The 20664-nt window shown below is 43.6% G+C and overlaps 1 protein-coding gene across 2 annotated transcripts; it reads left to right on the top strand.

The window, feature by feature from the left end:
• Nucleotides 1–20581, top strand: MAN1B1 (mannosidase alpha class 1B member 1). Of its 2 annotated transcripts, none has more exons than XM_086475614.1 (13): nt 1–135; nt 2397–2505; nt 3164–3300; nt 4360–4517; nt 6250–6359; nt 7623–7808; nt 10057–10205; nt 10811–10999; nt 11991–12181; nt 13598–13718; nt 16473–16670; nt 17002–17133; nt 17983–20581. In XM_086475614.1, exons 1-13 carry the CDS (start codon nt 1–3, stop codon nt 18184–18186), a joined length of 2019 nt encoding a protein of 672 aa, XP_086331740.1. In that variant the 3' UTR covers nt 18187–20581. The 2 variants fall into 2 exon arrangements, with proteins under 2 accessions (XP_086331740.1, XP_086331739.1); XM_086475613.1 differs by having other exon boundaries at nt 4357–4517.
• Nucleotides 20582–20664: the final 83 nt, after the last annotated feature.

Here is a 20664-nt window from a genome sequence, read left to right as displayed (position 1 = left end):
ATGTACTCGGCCGCTGCCGCCACCTCCTCGCCGCCGCGACGGGACTTCATCTCCGTCACCCTCAGCCCGGAGGAGGCGGTGGGGGCCGGCGGCTACAATAACAGCAAGGCCTGGAGGCGGCGCTCCTGCTGGCGGGTGAGGGCGGGCTGCGGGCCGGGGGGGCGCTGCGGGCTGGTCCGGGCGGGGAGCTGTGCGGCGGTGGCGGGTACGTCCCGGTGCAAAGGACCGCCGGGCAGTGAGGGGGCCCCGCCGGGCCAGGAGGGCGGCGGGAGCGGGGGGTGAGGCTCGTCTCTGAGCCCGGGTGCAGCTGGAGTGTGGGTTGGAACCCCCATTCCGAGCGGGGGAGGGGGCCCAAGCTGTGGGCGCTGGCAGCGGGGATGCCCTGGGCTTTTGGGGAGGGGTGGCTCCGGGCTGGTGGCAGTGTTCGTGTGGCAGCTCCCCACCCTGCAGGGGCTTGTGGAGAGCGGGCTAGTGGAGGGCGCTCGAAGTCCTGTCGTAATTTCTGTGAGCAAAGCTGGGGTGAGGGTGCGCGGTGTGTGTTTCACAGGAATCCTGCCCTCTGCGAGCGGGGATTTGGGGGGCAACACGGTGTGCTCTGCGCAGGACTGGAGGGGGGTGATTTTCGGCCTTGGTGCTTTTGCCTCCTGTTTTAGGGCTTGAAGGGGGAGCCCTGTCCTCTGCCCTAGGAGAGTAAAGGGAAAGGTTCTCTCTATGGGAAGGTGGAGTGTGAGAAGAGAGGTTTCCAGCAGAGCTGTCTGGAAGTAACCTTCGAGTCTGCTTGGGGTTAGGGAGTGGGCAGGCAGCTTTACTGGGGATGGGAGTCTTGGGCTGGAAGGCAGGGTGCAACCTGTGAGTAAAAGGAACAACATAACCCTTGTTGCAGATAGGGGATGAGCTATAGCCGCTTACAGACGCTTTACAGGTGCTCAGATGAAGCGTATGAAGAACTTGTTTAGGGACACAGTATGGCAGCTTCTCTTTATTAACAGCTGGGGAAAGGTGGGAATAGGACACAAGATGTTTCACCCTTCCTGTTGTCCTTATTCTTTGTCACCAAAAAGAAAAAAATAAGGTGGTGGTGGATGCCCTCATGTATTCTTCTGCCTCATTCCTACCCATCCCAAGACACCACAGTCAGTGCCTCTTTTCCCATCCTGCCCCGAGGAAACACAGGGCTGCTGGGCTTCAAGTGCCCTCCTGCATCTGGGAGATGATGGTACAGGTTGCCATGCAGGCAGGGCCGAAGTTGAAGGAGGGGGTTCGGCCTCTTGCGGTGTGCGTGGGGAAGGGTGACAGGATTACTGTCCTGTCAGCAGTGTGGGAGGACAATGGGAACCGTGTGCTGTGGGGCTCGGCAGGATGAGTACGTAGGTGGTTCTTCCCTGGAACATTTGCAGCCTCTGGTTGTTATTAAGAGGATGGAGACTATGGGAAGTGCTGTGGGGTGTAGAGTGGCTTGTGGGAAACTGCAGGTGGTTCCCAAGTGTAGCATTGGCGCTGAAGCATCCTCTCTGTGTGCCAGCACCAGTAATTGGAAGCAAAATGCTGCTCTGGTGGATCTGGTAGGACTGTTAGAAAACTAACAAAGTGGTAAGTTAGCAGTTTACTCCAGCTGCCCTCTCTCTGAATGGAGGAAACTTCTCTTTCAGGTTAATGTAGCATTTGCTGTCTGCCTTGCAGTGAGTTTGTTGTATATAATTCAGTTTTAAAAAGACACTTTTGCCTGGGACTAAGCTTGAAAACATTGTGGGTTTGTCTGGTTCGTTGTTTCACTTCGTTTTCATGTTGCTGCGAGTTGATCACTGTATTTATGGTGATACGACCTGTTCTGTGTGACAGCTCCACCTATGTCTGTCAGAGGCAAGGTGCCTGGCTTTTCTTGTCCAGCGGCTGGGGCTTTGCTTTCTTTGAGCCTTTCTTCTTCCCTGCTGTAACATTTTTAGTTTTACTGCCACTTTCTTCTGTTTCTTGTTTTGCGTGTGTCCCCTACAGTGCCTCCCCAGCCAGAAGGGAGGAAAGAGGCTTTGGGCTTGTTTCCCAGCTGACATCTGGGCAGGTGCTCAGGGCAGCCAGCGAAGGCTGGGATGAAAGTCAGCGCGGTAGGTGATGCGCTCTGGCAATCTTGGCGCTTGGCAGTCTCTGAGCTTCTTGCAGCAAGTGGCTCTGATGTTTCTCTGGGCCTCCTGTGCTATATGCCAGCGTCTTATATTTCGGTTTGCTCTGTCATCAACGAAAACAAGCAATGGATGTCTGCAGTTGGAAACAGAGGGTAAAATTAAACCGACTCAGTTTTGTGTTCCTTGCTCTGAATGAACTGGTAAGTGTTTATTTTTGACTGAGTAGGCTCTTAATGTCATGCTAAATATTCTTCCTCTTGCTTCTTTTCTCTCCTAAAGAAATGGAAGCAGCTGTCGCGACTACAGCGGAGCGTAGTTCTCTTCCTATTTGCCGCCTTGGCAGTCTGTGGAGTCATTTCGTACACGAGCGTGGGGGAGCCGTGGAGAAGTACGTGTTCTGTACAGCTCGGAATTTCTAGAGCATGGTGTTATATTTGAGAGATCGTTGTGGTTCTTACAACTAGTTTTAATTTTTATTGGCAATGACTGGGTGTATCCCTCAAAGCACAGTTGTGAGATGATTTTATGTGACATGTTTCAATAATTTTTCTGCTCAATCAGAAATATTTTTCATATGCCTTTTCATTGTTTATCTTGACTAGAGCAATGTTTCATTTCAGTTGATTGAGATTTGGAGGTGTGAGTGGTTTTTTGTTATGCTTGTATGTAGATATTAGTAACCCAGCCCTAAACAGTAGAATCGGACAATCCTCCCTTGGTTTTGATTGTCTATCAGTGTTCCAAACTCTTCTGCAACACAAAGGCGTATTTACCTTTGATATTATCTTACTGCCAGTATTGAGAAGCTGAAGTCATAGCAATTAAATAAAAGCACCTGCCTTTTAGCAGCCTCCTTGTATATTAGGGAGAGCGTTAATACCAAAAGGCGCTTTGTATCTAACACTTGGTGTGTGTTTATCAGTGTTCTGTGGATGGAAACGCTTTCTGGAACTGCATCTAGTACCTGAATGCAAATTACCTGTTAGAAATTTCTAGCTGGAGTCTAAACTGTCCATTCCTTGTGCTGAGCGGTTTTGTGTGTCTAGGTCTAACAAACAAATCACTGGATGACCAGAGAACAGAACCAGAGATTCCTGGATTAAAGCTGGCAAATCCGGCCGTTCTACCAGCACCCCACAAAGCAGACGCCAACCTCGGAGGCTACCCAGAGCTTTCACCGCAGGTACCATGAGAAGAAATGAGCTTTAGAAAGCTGCCCGAGAGTTTGTGGACGCTGCAACCAGTGCTTGGTTCCAGCAGTTGTGGAGGAGAAGGGAGTTGTAACGGGCAATAAAAGGCTGCTCTGGGTGGAGTGCTCTCCTCTTGGGAAGGGCTTTGGTGTAGTATTTCCTGGCCTTACCTTTTTTATTTAAGTGTCCAGTGTACTATTTCTTAATCACTGCTATACCCAGGAGTGCCAGGACCTGAGGTCACAGTGACCTTGTACTTGAGGCTTCACTTTCCTGCTGTGATTAATTTGTTTGGGCTCGGAGTGCTCTGGATCTCAGTCTCGCTGGTGTGAGGAGCCTAAGCAGAGTCGTGGCTGAATGTGCGACACAGTCAGCGTCACTCTGAGTTACAGCAGCTTTTCTGTGAGCTTGGAAAACAGCAGCAAACAGCCCAGAGGTGGGTGGGTTTTGAAGGGTTACAGTTGTAGGGGATGCAGTAGGAAAGAAACGTGAACGGACTGTGGGTTAGTGGAGTACAGGGATACTGGTTACTGTGCTGCTCTTCATGTATTTACCTCATGAATCTTGGGATTTCCAGTTAATGAATACAAAACTGTGTATGAAATCTTTCCCTCATTGGGCACAAACGTACGTGTCTTACAGGGTGGTAATCCTTGGTATCATCTCATGCTGCCATTGTGTAAGCTTCTTTTTGCATGCTTTTTGGTAATTGCGGCGAAGATTTACTGTGCCTAGTCAAATGGAATCAAATAATTTTACAATCCTTTGGCAGTGCCTTGTGTTAAATTAATATCTGGTAGCAGTAGAGGTAGTTTAAAGGTAATTTATCAATGTAAACTTAAGAACTGGATAATTTTACCAAAAGTTTCAAACAAACAAAAAACCAAGCAAGGTCTTTAGCATACCTTCCATTCAGGGCAGATCTTGCATGCTGATACTGTATCAAAATAAGATTTCTCTGAAGGTATGTTTAACACTGGGATGCTATTTGAAATTTTACCATCTCTGCAACATACCAAGCACTTTTTTTTTTTTCTTTATTTTCTCAGAAGCCAGCAAAACTGCCTCGTGTTCGGCGTGGACCTTCTAATCTTCAGATCAAACCACCACGGAGGGACGTGAGGATGAAGATGCAACATGGTACCAGCAGGGCTGTAGAAGAGCCGGTGCAGGCTGATAAAGAAGAGAAAACGGAGAAATCTGTTATCAGGTAGAAATGTTTCCAGCAAGTTACAGTGCGCCCCGCCTCGCCCCTGTCAGGTTCCTTTGGAGGCTGCAGTGAAAGCCGTAAGGGCTTTTTGTTGTCCGTGTCTGAGGTTTTCTTTCCTCACATCGATCTGCTCTCAGGTCTGGCCTGATGACTGTTGATATTGCTGGGCTGATTTCTTTAATTTTGATGAATGTGCAGCTTTTCTGTTTTTACTGTTTGCATCGTGGAACTGCAGAGGCTTTCGTGCCCTGCAAGGCTGTCTGGTTTCTAACGCAGAGACACTCTTCATGCTCGGGAGAATCCTCAGGAGCTGTAGGTTCCTGCCATTTGCTTTGCAGTCGGTGTTAATGTCCCAATAGCAGTACAATAATCCTGTCACAGTGTCTTTGTCTGGGACCAAACGTGGAAAGTCATACTGGTGTGGGTTTGGGGTGCGGTGCCACGAAACCCAGCCCAGTGGGACGGGCGGAGGCTGTAGCTGGGGGTGTCGTGTGCGTGTCACTGCCCAAGATGCGCTGGCTCCTTTCTTGCAAAAGATGAACCACGCAGGTCAGAGACCCCTTGCGCAGCCAGAGGAATACCTGTTACAGACGGTCTGTGCTGCTGTGTTTGGATTTATGCTGTTATTCCCTGAGATATTATTGATTGAAATCTTTTGATTTGGGAATTACTGAAGGGATGTCACTTGGATATAGAAAAGCCTGCTACAAGTTCAGGAGAGGTTCTTAAGATTTGGAACACTAGGCTTGGTTTTTCCTATATTTGTGTCCTTTTCAGCACCTGCACAGGCTGAGCTGACCATAGCATCAGAACTGTGCCTGCATCGGTAGTTTGGCTGTTGGTATTATCTGAAATCTCTCGAGTGACTCAAAGCGTTTTATTCCTGCACTTCCATTTACCCTGTGACCTGTAAAGTTAAATGGGTGGTAATAGGAAAACTTGAGAGAGCAATGAAAGCACAGTGAGCACTAGTTACAAGTCTAAAGAATGAAAGTAAGAAATGAAATTATGTGATTTATGTAAGTCATAAGATATGCTGACTGTAAACAAGATGAACTTTAAAGGTCCTGTAAGCCTGGTTCCCTTAGGAGGCATAGCATGAACTCAAAGGCAACGTGGCTATATGTTAAACAGCGTGGTCAGGATTATTTGATCTTGATGTGAACTTGGCTTGACTTGAAGTCCATTCTGAAAGACTTGTCCTTCAGGAAAGTCTTAATGAGAACCTGTAAAAACTGAGCTATGCACCTGGGGTGGTAGGGGAGGCTTGGGAACCCCTTGGTAGTAAAGCAAGGACTTCAAGCAGCTAGACCTTTGTGCTGCTTTGTGATTTTTTTGATTATTGTCATTTGTATGATACCGTTTAGTGTTAGTGGCTCCTCTGATCATTTCAGAACTGGTAGATAAGAAAATACTTCTAATGTATCATTCTCAGGTGTTTTCATTCTTTTTAGAAGTTCTTCATTGAATTCCATTGCCAAGATGTTTATGGAATTCCAAGAGCCTGTAAGACACATTTCTTAATCCAGTAAAGTTTCTCAGGTGCAAATTACTTTCTTTGAACAGAAACATTATCTAGTGGACAACATAGTTATTTTGATCCTTGATACAAAGTCCAACTCCTGTTTTATCCAAGTATCATGAGAAAAAGGAAATGCAGAGATAGGTCTAGTTCATTTGCATGACATTCTGTGATCAAATTAAGTCTTATTGCAATCCCTTGTGTTCGCAGCTGGAGAGGAGCAGTGATAGAACCTGACCAAAGCACTGAACCTCCGTCTAGTAAAATAAAGGAACCAGAAAAACCTTCATCTGTGGAAGCTGAGGACCAGAAAGAACCGGGTAAATAGTGCCGTTAATGATACCTGTATTTCCATTCGTGCTTATGGTTGAAGTTGTGCAATTCCTCCCTGCACACATCTGTTTTATTTATTTATTTTAATTTAAGGAGACAAAAAGTGTAGGAAAGATTACTAACATAGAGCATCTAGCCTTTCAATGTCCTTATTCCACCGTGACAGCCTTACGCTTATTAGCCTTCAGAATTGAAAATAAATTTTTGTGACAAATGTTTGAAATACAGCCTCCGGGAAAGGACGGTCTAAAGAGAGAGGGCTTGAAAGGGACCGCTTCCTTTTCAGCAGGGCTTTTCCTGTTGTTCTGCAGATCCAGGGTAGGTGATATTGAATCCCTGAATTAAACTGAGCTATTTTTAAGGCTCACCAGGAAGCTGTAGAAGTTGTTTTTGCAGTTTCTGTCCTTGTGGAGTAAAGAACCTGTTGTTCTGCTTTCTGAGTTCATACGAGGACATTCTGATAGGGTAAACGCGGCATATTACATTGGGATGTATTTGGCTTTTACCAGCTTAATGTATATGAGGTTAGTTCTGCTGCTTGGTGTTTCTCACTCTAGAAATCTTTGTTTATAATTTTGCAAAATTTCAGCTAATGAGCTTGAAATTTTTCGTGTTGAATGTGTAACAGAAACTCAACTTTATGGCAAATTGCGAGCAAAAATTTCGGTAGAACTATGGAAAATGACATGGCTTTGCCAAAGATGGAAAAAGTAAATTTTCTTCCTTTTTTGTATTGAATGTAAAGTTCAAGAGAAATAATTTTGTAGAACTGATTTTAAATTTAGCAGAAAGAATGAATAAAACAAGGAAGATGAACTAAAAATGGTATGTGGTAAATTAGCCAAGGATTGTATTGTTAAGCATATGTGTTCAGCAGCAGAATTACAGTTCGTTTAAGCGATCTTAGTTCTGGTATTTCCCAGCTTTCAGGTCTTTGAGCTTTAGTGATACTCATCTAACAGCTGGGCATGTGATTATTTAATGATTTATTTGCAGAAGTGAGGGGTTTTTTTTTGCCAAGGTGAGATCTCTGTTTCCACCTGGCTGAATTGCTGACCAGAAAGACGGACTGGTTATTTAGCAGAGGAAAGGCTGTACTGAAAAGAATAATCTGAGGGTGGCTTTTGCATTACACTGATTGTTTAGTTTGGAAGAAAGTTTATTTTGGGTAAAATGCAGCAAAACAGTGTTTGGCATGGCTGCCTAGCTCCCCAGCAGCAGTCTCGAGCCGGGTGCTTTCCCCTTTGCAGTGCCCATCAGCGAGCGGCAGATGGCTGTGATAGAAGCCTTCCGCCACGCCTGGCGGGGCTACAAGGACTTCGCCTGGGGCCACGATGAGCTGAAGCCTTTGTCCAAGTCCTACAGCGAGTGGTTTGGACTTGGGCTTACCTTAGTTGACGCCTTGGATACCATGTGGATTTTAGGCTTAAAAGAAGGTATTTTTTTTTCTTCTTCCTTTTTTCCCCCCTCTAAAATAATTTCTTATTCTCTGTTCAGGCAGTACATGTTCAGAGGTCTTTGAGGCGAACGTTTATTACGTGTGGCAAGTAAGTTTAGTTTTTCTGTGAGGTTTAGTACATATATGTATACATATAAACAGTATGTATAAAAATAAATATAAAAAAACCTACCCAACTGTATTAAAGAACATAGTTTTTCTTGGAATAGAATTTAACAGCCAGAAAAAAAATATTCTACTGTTACATATAGCAATGGATCTGTCTGCTAGAAACTGAGGAAGGTGTTATAAGCCTCCTGACTTCTGTTTCTGCACTAAAACCCTGGTGCTGTCTTGGTGCTGTTATACAGCCACTGTCGGCTTACTGCCCACCAGTCTCAGGCAGCTCGCCTGTAAGCTCCCAGCTTCTGTTTTGTCACACTTCATGTCAGTATTCCATGTCTGGATTTTAGAAGGTTGTTTCTGTAAGGAATCAATGGACAGAGAAGGGGAGTGTTCGATACCTCCTTCCTGAACCTCTGCTGTCTCTTTTTCCCACAGTTATTCTGGAAGTGACTATGTTAGAAAACTTTGAAGCAGATTTTAAAAACTATGCCAAAAAATCTGCAATTCTGTTGCAAAAAACTTGCTTAATCAGTATTTAAGAGTTATTTTGTTGTTATTGTTTGGGTTTTGTTTTGGTTTTGTTTTGTTTTTTGTAGTGCAGGGGTTTTTTAAGTGGTATTTAAAAATTTCTGGCAGTGTACCTATTTAACCTTGGTAGGCAGCCACCTTTGTGATGTTCTATCAGTCCTGCAATTTTTTTGTGTCAAGATAGGAAGGACAGAGGTGCTAGTAAGGGGACAATAAACAATCAGAGTCTTTCATGGTTCTGTCTCTTTCTGCCTTTGAAGTTTGTGTAAAATATTAAATCAAACAAAAACTCCGTGTCATGTGTCTGCCCCTCCAGGCCTCAGCAGGCTATCTTGAAGTTTCATCAAGTCAGTGTGCTGCTTTTTTTTTTTCATGAAAAATTAATTGTGAACTGCATAGAGCTTTTAAAATAAATTATTAGTAATTTAGATGTGTTGAAAATGGGTTCTTGGCAAAGGCTTCTTCGCATTTTATAGCAGTTCTTTTGCTGATTGCCTTAGAAAGCTCCTGGGCTTTCTTCTGAATAACAAATGCTATGTAAATGAAAGTTCTGTTTGAGGCTGCCAGTCTTTCTTGTAAGCTGATGAATTCTAATGCTTCTGTGAAAGAGGACCTTGCCTTTTCTCCTGTCCTGCTAGATAGTGCTGACGTCTGACAGCTGAGGTTTTTCTGTGATTCTTCTCAGGCTGCGCAAGATCCAGTATATACCCAACGGCCAAGACTGTTTTTCTTGTGAGGTCACAGAGGCTTCCTTTTGCTCGAGAGTTAATCTCCCGTGGAATACCTTCCGTTTCTGGGAAACTGGTTGTTGTCCTGCACCTGCTGACAAGCAGGAGTTTTGGGAAGGTGTGAGATAGTTTGAGATAGCTTGTGCCTCTAACGGTGAAGGCTGAGCTAACTCACGTGCACCATGAAGTTAGACCCCGTGTAAAAACAATCGAGTGATGCTGCCGATAAGCTGACTGTTGAATCTGAAATGGCTTTTTTTTTTTTTAACATTCCTTTTTGAATTATTACTGTGATAAATAACCATTTTTATTTCTGGAGAGAAAATTGCAGACCTTTGGGATTTTATGGGTTAAGTACTGAAGTAGGAGGCAGGCTCCCCAGGAGCTTCCTATGTAACAAGTTACCTAGTTACAAGGTGTTGATGGCTGTTGACTGAATATGTTATCTGTTATCCTGGTAGATAACAGCTTTGGTTTAAAAAGATTTAATTAAAATTTCATTAGGCTCGTGTGGAAGTGTAACTAATTGTTTGACAAGTCAAATGGATTGACTTAAAATATCTCAATTTCTGGATTATTTTAATAATGAATTCCTTGATTTCTTCTTTTTTTTTAGACTATTAGGAACTTTTTATTTTGCTGGGTGTTTCTGTCTGCATCTGTGGTGAATGCTGAATAAGAAACCAATAGTAGTCAAACTTCTCCCTGCATGTCCTTTTCATTTTAGTTTTCCACCTAAAATTATGATCTCTGTAGACAGATAGAAGTAACTGTCATGGATGTATGGAGTATCTCTAGTTTAAGTTCATCTAAGTCTGGAACATGCCAGAAGTTCGTAGCTAAACTATGTTTTATACTTTGCAGAGTTTGAAGAAGCAAGAAAATGGGTAGCAAATGATTTAGTGTTTGATAAAAACGTGGATGTGAACCTCTTTGAGAGCACTATTCGCATCCTGGGGGGCTTGCTGAGCACCTACCACCTCTCCGGAGACAGCCTCTTCCTGGAAAAAGCTGTGAGTGACGCCTTCTGGGTGAAACTGGGTTGTGAGTTCCGTATTAGACAACGTTGAGGGAACATTCATCAGAAAGTTAAATCATGCTGGTTTTTAACAGTTTCGTATTTAAAGTGGTGGGAAAGGGATTTACCATTAAGCTCTTAAACTTGTGCATCTTTTTGCTCTCTGGATAACCTCAGAGCATTGCTGTGTTTTATCGGGTAATTCTTACACTGACCATAATAAAGCTCATGAAACAAAAGAGGAAGTAAATAGTTGGCAAAGAGTAATAGTTGTCTTTTGTTGCCCTTTCTGTGTGTCTCAACAGCACCAGTCACCTCTTGAGAGTAGCTAGATGCAGTCAATGACTTCAGAATTGCATCATGGTATGTAGGCATTGCAGGCTCAAATGAGGCGTGCAGTGCTAGGAGCCAGGTTGAAACTCTGTAGTCACTGCATCAATCCATGACCCTTTTTAATTCTTGGCTTTCTTGCACCATCTAAAATTGAGCCGCTATTGCCTCTTTTTCTGTCTGCTTGGTGAAAGAAAATCTGAGGGGTTGTGAGTGTATGTATTTATTTGTTTGTTTGTGTTTTGTCCTGTGCTCTTGGGTTTTCTTTAGCAAGACATTGGGAACAGGCTTATGCCGGCATTCAAGACCCCTTCCAAGATACCGTATTCTGATGTCAACATTGGGCGGGGCACCGCACATCCGCCTCGCTGGACATCCGACAGCACTGTGGCAGAGGTGACCAGTATTCAGCTGGAGTTTAGGGAGCTCTCTCGTCTCACTGGAGATGAGAAATTCCAGGTATAGAAGAATCAGTTGATGTTTTTCTCTTTTTCCACTTCTCTATGGCTCCACCACTGACTCTCCATCAATACACGTGGTCTCTGTAGTCTCTAAGTGACACCAAATGAGTTGTGAAACTGTAGATGAGGGAAGGAAAAGAAACAAAGTAATTCCAATTATTTTCTTAAATACCAAAAAGTAGTAGTGGAGGTGAATAATTACATTTCTCCTTCAGAAATAGCTTGTGATTTTAAAACCAAACCAAACCAAAACAAACCACACACCAAAAAACAACCCCTCCCGCCCAGTCCCCTCAGTTTTTATCATTGACATTTTTGTTTGATATTAGGTTGTCAGATTTTGAAACAATATTAAGCTGAGCAGGGGACTGTGACACTGTCTTGCATCATGGTGTTAGAACTCTGTGTGCAGTTTCTTGCTGCCATTGTCTAAACGCAAAGAACAAAACCTTGGTGTTGCCGTCCGTGGAGCCAGAACGTGACTCACCAGATAAGGGTCTGACAGCAAGTCACAGTGTAAAGAAAAGTTAGTTGAAATAAAAATAATTCCAGAGAAAAGAATGTTTTCCAGTCGTCTTTGTGTTTTGCAATGTTGTTTTACTGTTTGAAAGTGTATCCACAGCTCGAGTGTTGGAGAGTGCAGCTATTTAGAGGAGGTTCAGCTGTTGCATGATTTGTGTAGTTGTTACTTTAGCTGGACTTGTACTTTGCAAATACGAGTAACTCAGATCGTAGTCCTGTGCCATAGTGCTGGCTTTTCAGTGGCCTTACTTGAAGGAAAGGAAATAGTTACAATTATTTCAGAGTACTCAGACGTACCCAGAACATCTTGTTTTGAGAGTCAGAAAGTTTGAAATCCTGTTGCATGAGCTGAACTTGATGCCCCTGATGCTAATTTGAGGAAGAGTAGTTAAAGATTTGTTATTGGCCTGAAGTTACTGTGCGTCATTTATGCCTGTAATTTCTGTTTGCTGTTTTCTTTCTTTCAGAAAGCTGTAGATGAGGTGATGAAGCATGTTCACACCCTCTCAGGGAAAAATGACGGACTCGTGCCTATGTTCATAAACACCAATAGCGGGCAGTTCACCCACTTGGGTGTCTATACTCTGGGAGCCCGAGCTGACAGTTACTACGAGTATCTGCTCAAGCAATGGATTCAGGGTGGGAAAAAAGAAAACGAGTAAGTTCTTTCCACTTCTCGTATCGGTGTGAGACTTATGTGAGCTGTAAAGTGCTCTGGTGGTGTTTGCTGCTTGAAGAAAAGTAAGGTATGTGCCCAACAGTTGACCGAAAGTGTCACTGTTTTTAAAAGCAAGCTGAGCAAGCAAGAGGGAGAGACCTGTGGTAACTTGATGTAAAAACAGCATGAAAGTTAGGCTTTGTCTCAAAACTTCTCCTCAGAAAACTTTTCTTCCTCAGCACTTGAAATGTGAGGAGTATTACGGACAGGAGAAGAGAGTTAAGACTTTAGAGCAGATAAGGACCATCTACTGTGGAATAGGTATTAGACACTTTGGAAATACTGATGATTCTTCATTTCACCAGTGATGTCTGTGTTTTCTCTGGATTTGTTAGGGAAAGGTGAATCCTACAAGGTGGTTGAGGTGGGAGATCTGACCTGTAAGGAGTAACTTTTCTTAGAAAAGGGGCTTTGCTTTAGGTCTCTTATGTTTCTCTTCGCTGCACTGGCAAAGTGGAAGAGAACGTTTGCAAGTAGCAGAGGAATTGGAGATGTTGGAAAAGAAGGTTTCCTCCAAAACAAGACAAAAAACCCAAGCAGTTTTTGTCGTCTTATAAGCTCATTATGTTGGACTTGTTCCTGTCGAGGGGTTTGATGCATACAGAGCGACAACATGCACCTCTGAGGCATTCCTTTGCATAAGAGCAGGTGCACCTCTCCAAAGAAAGCTTGCATGACTGCCTTTTCCAAGTCATACCTCCCTGTAAATGGAGAACTGCTGTCTTTGTGAGCCTCAAAATGGAATTATTTAGCAGGGTTTTTTCTACATAAAAGTACATTGAAACAAGGGAAATTCCAATTAAATACTGTGAAACATTGTTTCACAATGAGAGTGGCCAAACATTGGAAAAGATTGCTCAAAGTAATTGAATTTCCATCTTTGAATGGAGATACTGCTACATGTTTGGATGAGCATACTAAAAAACTGCTCAGATAAGCCCTCGGGCAACCTGATCTAATTGAATCTGCTTCAGAGCAGAGGGTTGAAGTCAAGGCCTCCAAGAGGTCCTTACCAGCCTGGATTTTCTGTGATTTCAATTACTGCGCTTCTGAAGATTCCTGAAATAGAATCGGGTTGATGCCTAGAAACAGAGTTGTGGGTATGTTTTCATTAATTCTTAGATTTATGGTTTAGACGAAGAGTGAACTGCATATTGCTGCATGGTAGTGATAACTGATTCCTGTCCGGTTGAGGGCCACTTTGAGGATTTCTTTTTTCAGTTTTAACATTTGGTTTAATATTGTTCTTTAGACTGAAATAACAGTCTCCAAAAGGATTGTGCCAAACATCAGCTGTGATTAAGATTGTTCTGACTGCATGTATGTGAGCCAACTGGGAATGATTTTAATTCACAGACTGTTGGAAGACTATATGAGAGCCATAGAAGGAGTGAAAAAGCATCTTCTTCAGAGGTCACAACCCAAGAAGCTTACTTTTGTGGGAGAGCTTGCTCACGGCCATTTCAGCGCCAAGATGGTAAGAAGTCCAACTGCATTTAGAAAAACAACAACAAAATAAAACAGAAAAACCATCACCAAAAAAAAAAAATAATCAACATATGGACAGGCAAATGCAATGCTTCTGTGCTGTCTTTCTGCCCTCCCCCTCCAAAAAGACCCCAACAAACCAACAGGGAAAAAACCCAAAACTGTATGTGTAGCCAGTGTGATGGCAGTTACTGAGGAACTAATTTGTAGATCACCAGTGCAAGGCAGGGGTCTTCTCCTTGAGTTCCTCTAGTAAATCCTGTAAGACTGAACATTTTGGTGCTGGAGTCGAATTTTTCTTCTCTTTTTTTGTTTTTTCTGTTTTGGTCATAAAATTCCAGTGTCTGAAACGGTTGAGGCAGTGCCTATTTTATGTATTATCTATTTTCCATAATTGAAAAATGTATGTGGTCACTTGCACACTTGGCTTTTCAGATTTACCTTCAAAAGCAGCAGGTGATCTAATATTGTGGTATCGGGTTAAAAAAAAAATTACAATTTTGGAGGGTTCTGTCCTCTCATATTTGTTTCTTTTCCTACACGTAGGGTTATTGAGTAAGACAATATGCTGTTTGCTTTAGGGAAAACAGATTGATCTTAATGCCCTGCTCTTAATTTGTGCATCCATACTCTTTAAAATTCATGTTAAGATCTTTCGAGTTAAAGGTCTCATGCAAGTGCACGTACTGTATGTGAGTGGTGGTGTGTTGGTAGTATATGTGTAGCCTTATACATGCTTTTTCAACACCTGCAGTGAGCTTTAGTGAATTCTTTGGCTCATTTGGTTTCTTGATGTAGTGGTTTTGAGATGTTCAGTTCTGTTTTGCAGCATGTGCTTCTTGCATCTGAATTTCCCAAAGGCTCTCCAGACCTGCTGTGAGCGAGACCAGAGTCTGGGTTGTGGGTAGAGGGGCTCCTCCAGCCAAGATATGACAGAATTGGTTCAGACAGCCTTAGGTTTCTGCACACGTTGGTACACTTCCCTCTGTTCAGGGAGTCAAAGTTTTGGTATTGAATCAGTTATCGTTGGGTGAAAGGCTTGACAGGTATCGTACCCTGGCCAGCTGGAATCACTTAATGTCAGGGGCTGGAAGGGAACTTGAAAGATCATCTAGTCCAACCCCAGCCAGAGCAGGGAAGAGTCCAGTGCAGAGCCCCAAAGGTGATTGAGGGGGTGGAACATCTCCCGTATGAGGAAAAGCTGAGGGAGCTGGGTCTCTTGAGCTTGGAGAAGAGGAGACTGAGGGGTGACCTCATCAATGCTTATAAATATGTGAAGGGCGAGTGTCAGGAGGATGGAGCCGGGCTCCAACAGGGAAATAAAGGTTCACTTGTTAGATCACATTGATCGTGTCAGTGTCCTCACGCAGCTCCCGCACTTCGCTACCATCAACTGTTTCCTTTAGGGCTAGACAACGCTTTTAAAGGTCCATGCAGGTGCTGCTTGTGCACCAGAGTGCATTGACCATGTTTCTGGGTGATGAGACCTGAGCCCTCATTCTGAATGATACAAATCCTTTGAAATTCCGTGTGTGACATTGATCTGTAATTCTTACATTCACAGTGTCAGTGGTGGATTAGCCTCTGGAGGAGGACAATCAGTCTTGTATTGCAAACTGAATTTTGCTGGAGTTTTGGGCGTTTTATACAATCTATTTTCTGATGTGTGACTTCAACTGACTGTGATGATTGAGCTTTCTTGGAAAGTTAACTAAATTAATCTTGATTGTTGGCAAATGTTGCGTAGTTCTTCAAATAATACCATCCCTCTTGTCCTTTGAACAAATCGTTTGCTGTAGCAAGTAAAAGCTAAGAAAGAAACGTCCCTGCAGTCCTTTCATTGCTGCTGAAAACCAGCAGGAGCGCTCTTCCCATGATCATCCTCGGATGCCCCTCTTCCGTACACACGGAGAGCCGAAGATGTGTTGGTCAAGGTGCCTGTTGTCTGTGGCGTTCAGCTGGCTGTAAACAAGAGCATAGCTCTAGGAGAGCTGGTGGTGGGGACGGGGATGGGAGCCAGCTGTGTCCCAGGCTGTCTAGAAAAATGGTGCGCCTGCGTCTTGGTGCCCTACAGAGGTGAGCGGTAACAGCTTCTTATTACCCCCAATAACAGGTGCAAGGGGCAAGCTTTCAGGCAGAAGTATGCTTGAAAACTTGCCAGTGTTTTCCAGTTGTATCAGTGGATCTGATGATCTCTGCAGATGTTGTTGCTCTTACAATAGCGCTGAGGTGGTTATTTCAGAATGAGGGGAATCTCCTTCAGCTGGTCTCCTTCTCATTTTCCTCTCCCCCTTCTGCCAAAGCTTTGTTTTTCTGTGCCTGACTCCCATCTCTGTTCCATTTTAAGTTCAAAATTAAATCCAGATGATCAGTTTGTCCCTTATGTTGTCCCTTTAGGTGTCTCTATTGAGAAACCTTTAGGTGACTCTGCCCACCCCCTGTCATGAGTTGGCTCTTCCTCCTTGCCTTGACCTGAGACCTTTTTTTCAGAAAGTTGACATAAAACCAGTGTCTTGTACATTTTCCAAATTAGTGATGTCCCTGTAATAATGCTGCCTGTCTCAGGCTGTTAAAAAGTTACCCTCAACTTCTTGGTATCTGAAATGTGCTTTGAAGAAGAGAAAGAAGGGGGGCGGAAAAAAAAGGCACACAGATAGGGACACAGCAAGGCACACACACACACAGATGCCTGTTTGTTGTGTAATTTTTTCCCCAGTAAGAGTTGTCTTGTCTTGTCTTGCAGGATCACTTGGTTTGCTTTTTGCCGGGTACTTTGGCACTGGGAGCTCACAATGGATTGACCGCAGATCATATGAAACTGGCTGAAGCCCTTATAGAAACCTGTTACCAGATGTATGCTCAAGTAGAGACAGGCTTGAGCCCGGAGATCGTACACTTCAATCTCCATGCACAAAAGGGCCACAAAGATGTGGAAATCAAGGTGAGCAGACAGCTGGCCTGGCCCGCAGTTCAGCGATTCTCTGTGTCTCTATTCTGCTGGTGCAGCTCCCAGCCAGCTGCTGGTGACGTGCTCTTGTGGAGCAGCCTGTTCCTTTGGTGCCTCACTTCCCAGGTGTACCCTGGCCTTTGTTCTGAATTACCCACGTAGTGTATTTAGGACCTGAGTTACACATAATAAATGCCTTGGAGTAGATGGAGATGGGAATCACTGTTTTTCTTCCTGCATGTGTCCCTGAAGAAATGCACTGTCTGAATTATTCTTGGTTTTTTTGGTGGGTTTTTTTTTTTTTTTTGTCTTTTTTGTCTTGCAGCCTGCAGACAGGCACAACTTACTGCGACCAGAAACTGTGGAAAGCCTTTTTTATATGTACAGATTCACCGGTGATAAGAAATACCAGGACTGGGGCTGGGAAATCTTGCAGAACTTCAATAAATACACACGGGTAAGATCAGCTTACCATGACCTTGCTCTGTCAGGACTGTACTTGCTCACTTGCACTCTAACAAGAACTTTGGAAACCTCCTGTCCTTCAAGAGTCATCAAATACCTGTGGGGAAATTTGTAAGAGCACACTGAAAAATTCAGTCCACACAGTGCCTTAGCGTTTGAGATACACGACGTAGTGCATTCAGGGAAAGAACTTCTATTACACTGAGTAGAAAGTAAAATGCAGAAGCTGTATGCAGACTGCCAGAGTGTCTCTGTATCTTCTTGGGAGCTGTTAGAATCTCTCCTGCGATGTTGTTTAGAATTCAGAAGCTGAGAAGGAGCTGGCTGGACTGAAACAACCCTGTGGTTGAAGTTGCCAAAAAAAAAAATATTGCCACAAAATGGCATTAATGCTGTAATAGAGGGGTTTGTATTTGCTCTGACTACAGTGCTCACGGAGATACTGCTCCGAGGTGCTGTAAAAGTGTGGCCGAGATGCCAGTGGTCATTAAATATCCATGGTCTGCTCTTAAGAGAATAGGTGTGGTGCTTTGGCCAGCTCTGATGTGGGAATGGCACTAGTTACTTTCTGCATGTTTGTTCAGAAACGTCAAGGGGATGTTCTTTGTGACACCACTTCAAATCAAGCATAAGTGGACATTTTGCTTCATTTTGTCCTCGTGGTTTCTTTTAAAGTGCAATGAGATTTTTTTTTCATAACTGAAGTTTTATATGCAAATGAAAACCAAGTATGAAATGAAAAACATGCTGATCTGTTTCTCAGCACTTATTTTCTCCAAGTGAAAAGAATTTGTTTTAGATTATTGAAATATAAAAAATTTCTGCTTTTTTTTTGGCACAGGTTCCTACAGGTGGTTACACTTCCATTAATAACGTCCAGAATCCCAGTAATCCAGAGCCACGAGATAAGATGGAGAGCTTCTTCCTCGGGGAAACACTCAAATACATGTTTCTGCTGTTTTCAGATGACATAGACTTAATCAACCTTGACAAATACGTGTTTAACACAGAAGCTCACCCGCTCCCTATCTGGGTGCCAGCATAGACTGGCTGTTAGTAGACCTGGTGGTGGCATTTTTATCTTCAAGTCACTTTACTTTTTAGGGTTTGAGGAGAGATGTTGTATTGCACCTTTTTTGGCTTCAGACAAACAAACAAACAAAACCTTTGGGAAAGCATCTCTGGTTTGGAGAAGTCATGTCAGTCTTAAATCTAATCCCTGGCTCTGGGATGGACAAGCTGTGCCATACTCAGCTGGTTTTCCTGGTATTGATGATGAGCTTCAGAGAATAGTTGTAGTGTGGACCATGATGTTCACGGGGCTCTGGTGAACCAGAACTCCCTCACGTTAGTCTTACGAAATGCTCATTGAATATCAGGAATGCAGCAGTTGTCTTAACAGCACAGGACTGTCCCTGGAGAGAAGGAATAAGCCCGCAGGTCTCTGGTTTATTCTGGATTCACCGAAACACTGGGTGACAACACTGTTCCTTCCTGAGGACGTGCGGTGTTTCAGGTGATGAGGGGAATGAACAAAGACCTGTAACGGTGTCCCAGCAGAGGCAGGGCTGTCAGTGTTGCTGCTGACGCTGATCTCATTCCAAACTACCAAGCTGTGCTGCGTCACATCGGGAGGAGGAGGGGGCAGCAAAGCAGCTGTTGTACTGTGTCTTAGTTCTACAGAGCACTTTGAACAAGTTGTTCAAACTGTGGCTGAAATGAATGATGGAAGAGAATTTGCTGCTGGTTTGGCTCAAAGTGGTATATAATTTTGTAGAGGTATTGCAGTTTTTTAACTTATCTGCAGGAATGCAGGAGATGATGTGAAACTACACGTGCATTTTATATATTTGCATCAGTTAGATTCAGGTATTCTGACTGAAAGCTGCTTTCTGAGTGGCGCACTGGGAAAGCTTGTGAGCACATTAGGTATAATTCTATGTCAGCCTCCTTCCGTCCCTCCCTGTCCAGCCAGTGCATTGTAAGGTGTTTGTTGACCCAAATCAAGCTTACAACTGTGCAGCAAAGTTCATGTTATTCACAATTTTTGGACTGTGGAGAAATTTTCAATTTTTTTTAGGAGTACTTTGGGTAGAAGTATTTTCATGAGTAGTGTTAAAGGAGACAGTCTAAATGTATTACAACGATTCCTGGTCCCAACAGAATTAGTGAAATCTGCTCAGTTGCTTGAAGACAAAGCAGACGCAGGGGTTTTGAGTCTTATGGGAGCCCTGGGATCTTTCATTTTTATATGTGCAAATAGATTTTAAACCATGAATTTGGAGATTGGCTTTCTATAGTGCTGTTCCTTTTGGTTCTGTGGCTACCTGGACCATCCTGTACTCACAGATGAGTTCACAGAAACATGCGTGTCCCTGTCTCTTACAGGGGCTGTTCTCCCCAAAATGTGCTTTCCCCTCCATTAGCGGGCGCAGCGGGCAGTGCGTAGGTGGGGTGCAGCCCCCTTTGGATCGGGGGCTGCTCAGCAGAACTAATTAAATCGGACTGTAACGGTTCATTTTCCAGTGGCTGAGGGGGGAATGTGTATTTTCTAGTTCGTAACCTTTGATTTGTAAAGTAAGATGCATCTTTTATTTGGTTTATGCTGATCAGTTCTGTTTGCTGGAGTCAGGAGTTACCCTTGGGACCACTGTTTAAGTCTTTTAAAGAATATTTACCATTCCATGTACTAATGATGGCTCACAAAAATGGAGAAATTTTACCAATTATTTAAATGCACCGTTTTCTGTTATGGAAGGGACCCTGGGATTTGCCAGACATGACAAGTTTGTGCAGAGTGTTACTGTTCTTCCAGTTTATGTGCCACGAGTAACCCTGGACATTAGTTTCTCACTTAGGTGTGCAGTGGAATCCAGTAGCTGTAGCCTTTGTCTGCACCACTGATTTGCTCCCAAGACTTTTGTTTTCTTTGACGCAACAGCAAAGAAGGAAAATGGTGTTGAAATGTGGGAGGAAACACCTTCACTGTTTTTGTTTGTGGAGCAGGTTCATGTTTCTGAGGAGCTGAGCTTTGGCTAAAACTGGAGATTACAAAAAAAAAAAAAGGAATTAAAAAAAAAGATAAATTCAGTGAGACTCCCCAGGCCCTCTGACTTGTGTTGCTTTGGCCTTGTGCCTTCTAGTGAAGCTCGTATTGACCCCTGAAGTACAGACTTTGCTCTGGATTGCAAAGCTCCCAAGAGTTTCACCTGTGTGGCAGCCCTGAAGAGATTTTTTAGAAAGCGGAACGCATATAAATCCTGACCAAAAATCTGCTGTTGTTGAAGTCTTATGCTAGTCGTCATGTAACTGACTCCGCAGATGGGACTGTGGGAGTCTGTTAGAATTTTTTTGCCTTATGATTGACTTGAGAGTAATAATCCATTTCCTCATGAGTTAAAGGAAGGAGAGAAGAATAAATCTTTGCTTTGCCAAACACACTGCTTTGTCTCTTAGTCTCTTAGAAATCTCAGCTGATTTCTTCTCTACCTGTTCTTCCTGGGAAACTGAATCTCTTTGCAAA

The sequence above is a fragment of the Leptosomus discolor genome, chromosome 19 (genome assembly GCF_034619465.1).
Source record: "Leptosomus discolor isolate bLepDis1 chromosome 19, bLepDis1.hap2, whole genome shotgun sequence".
Classification (NCBI taxonomy): domain Eukaryota; kingdom Metazoa; phylum Chordata; class Aves; order Leptosomiformes; family Leptosomidae; genus Leptosomus; species Leptosomus discolor.
This window is presented reverse-complemented; position numbering and strand designations above follow the sequence as displayed.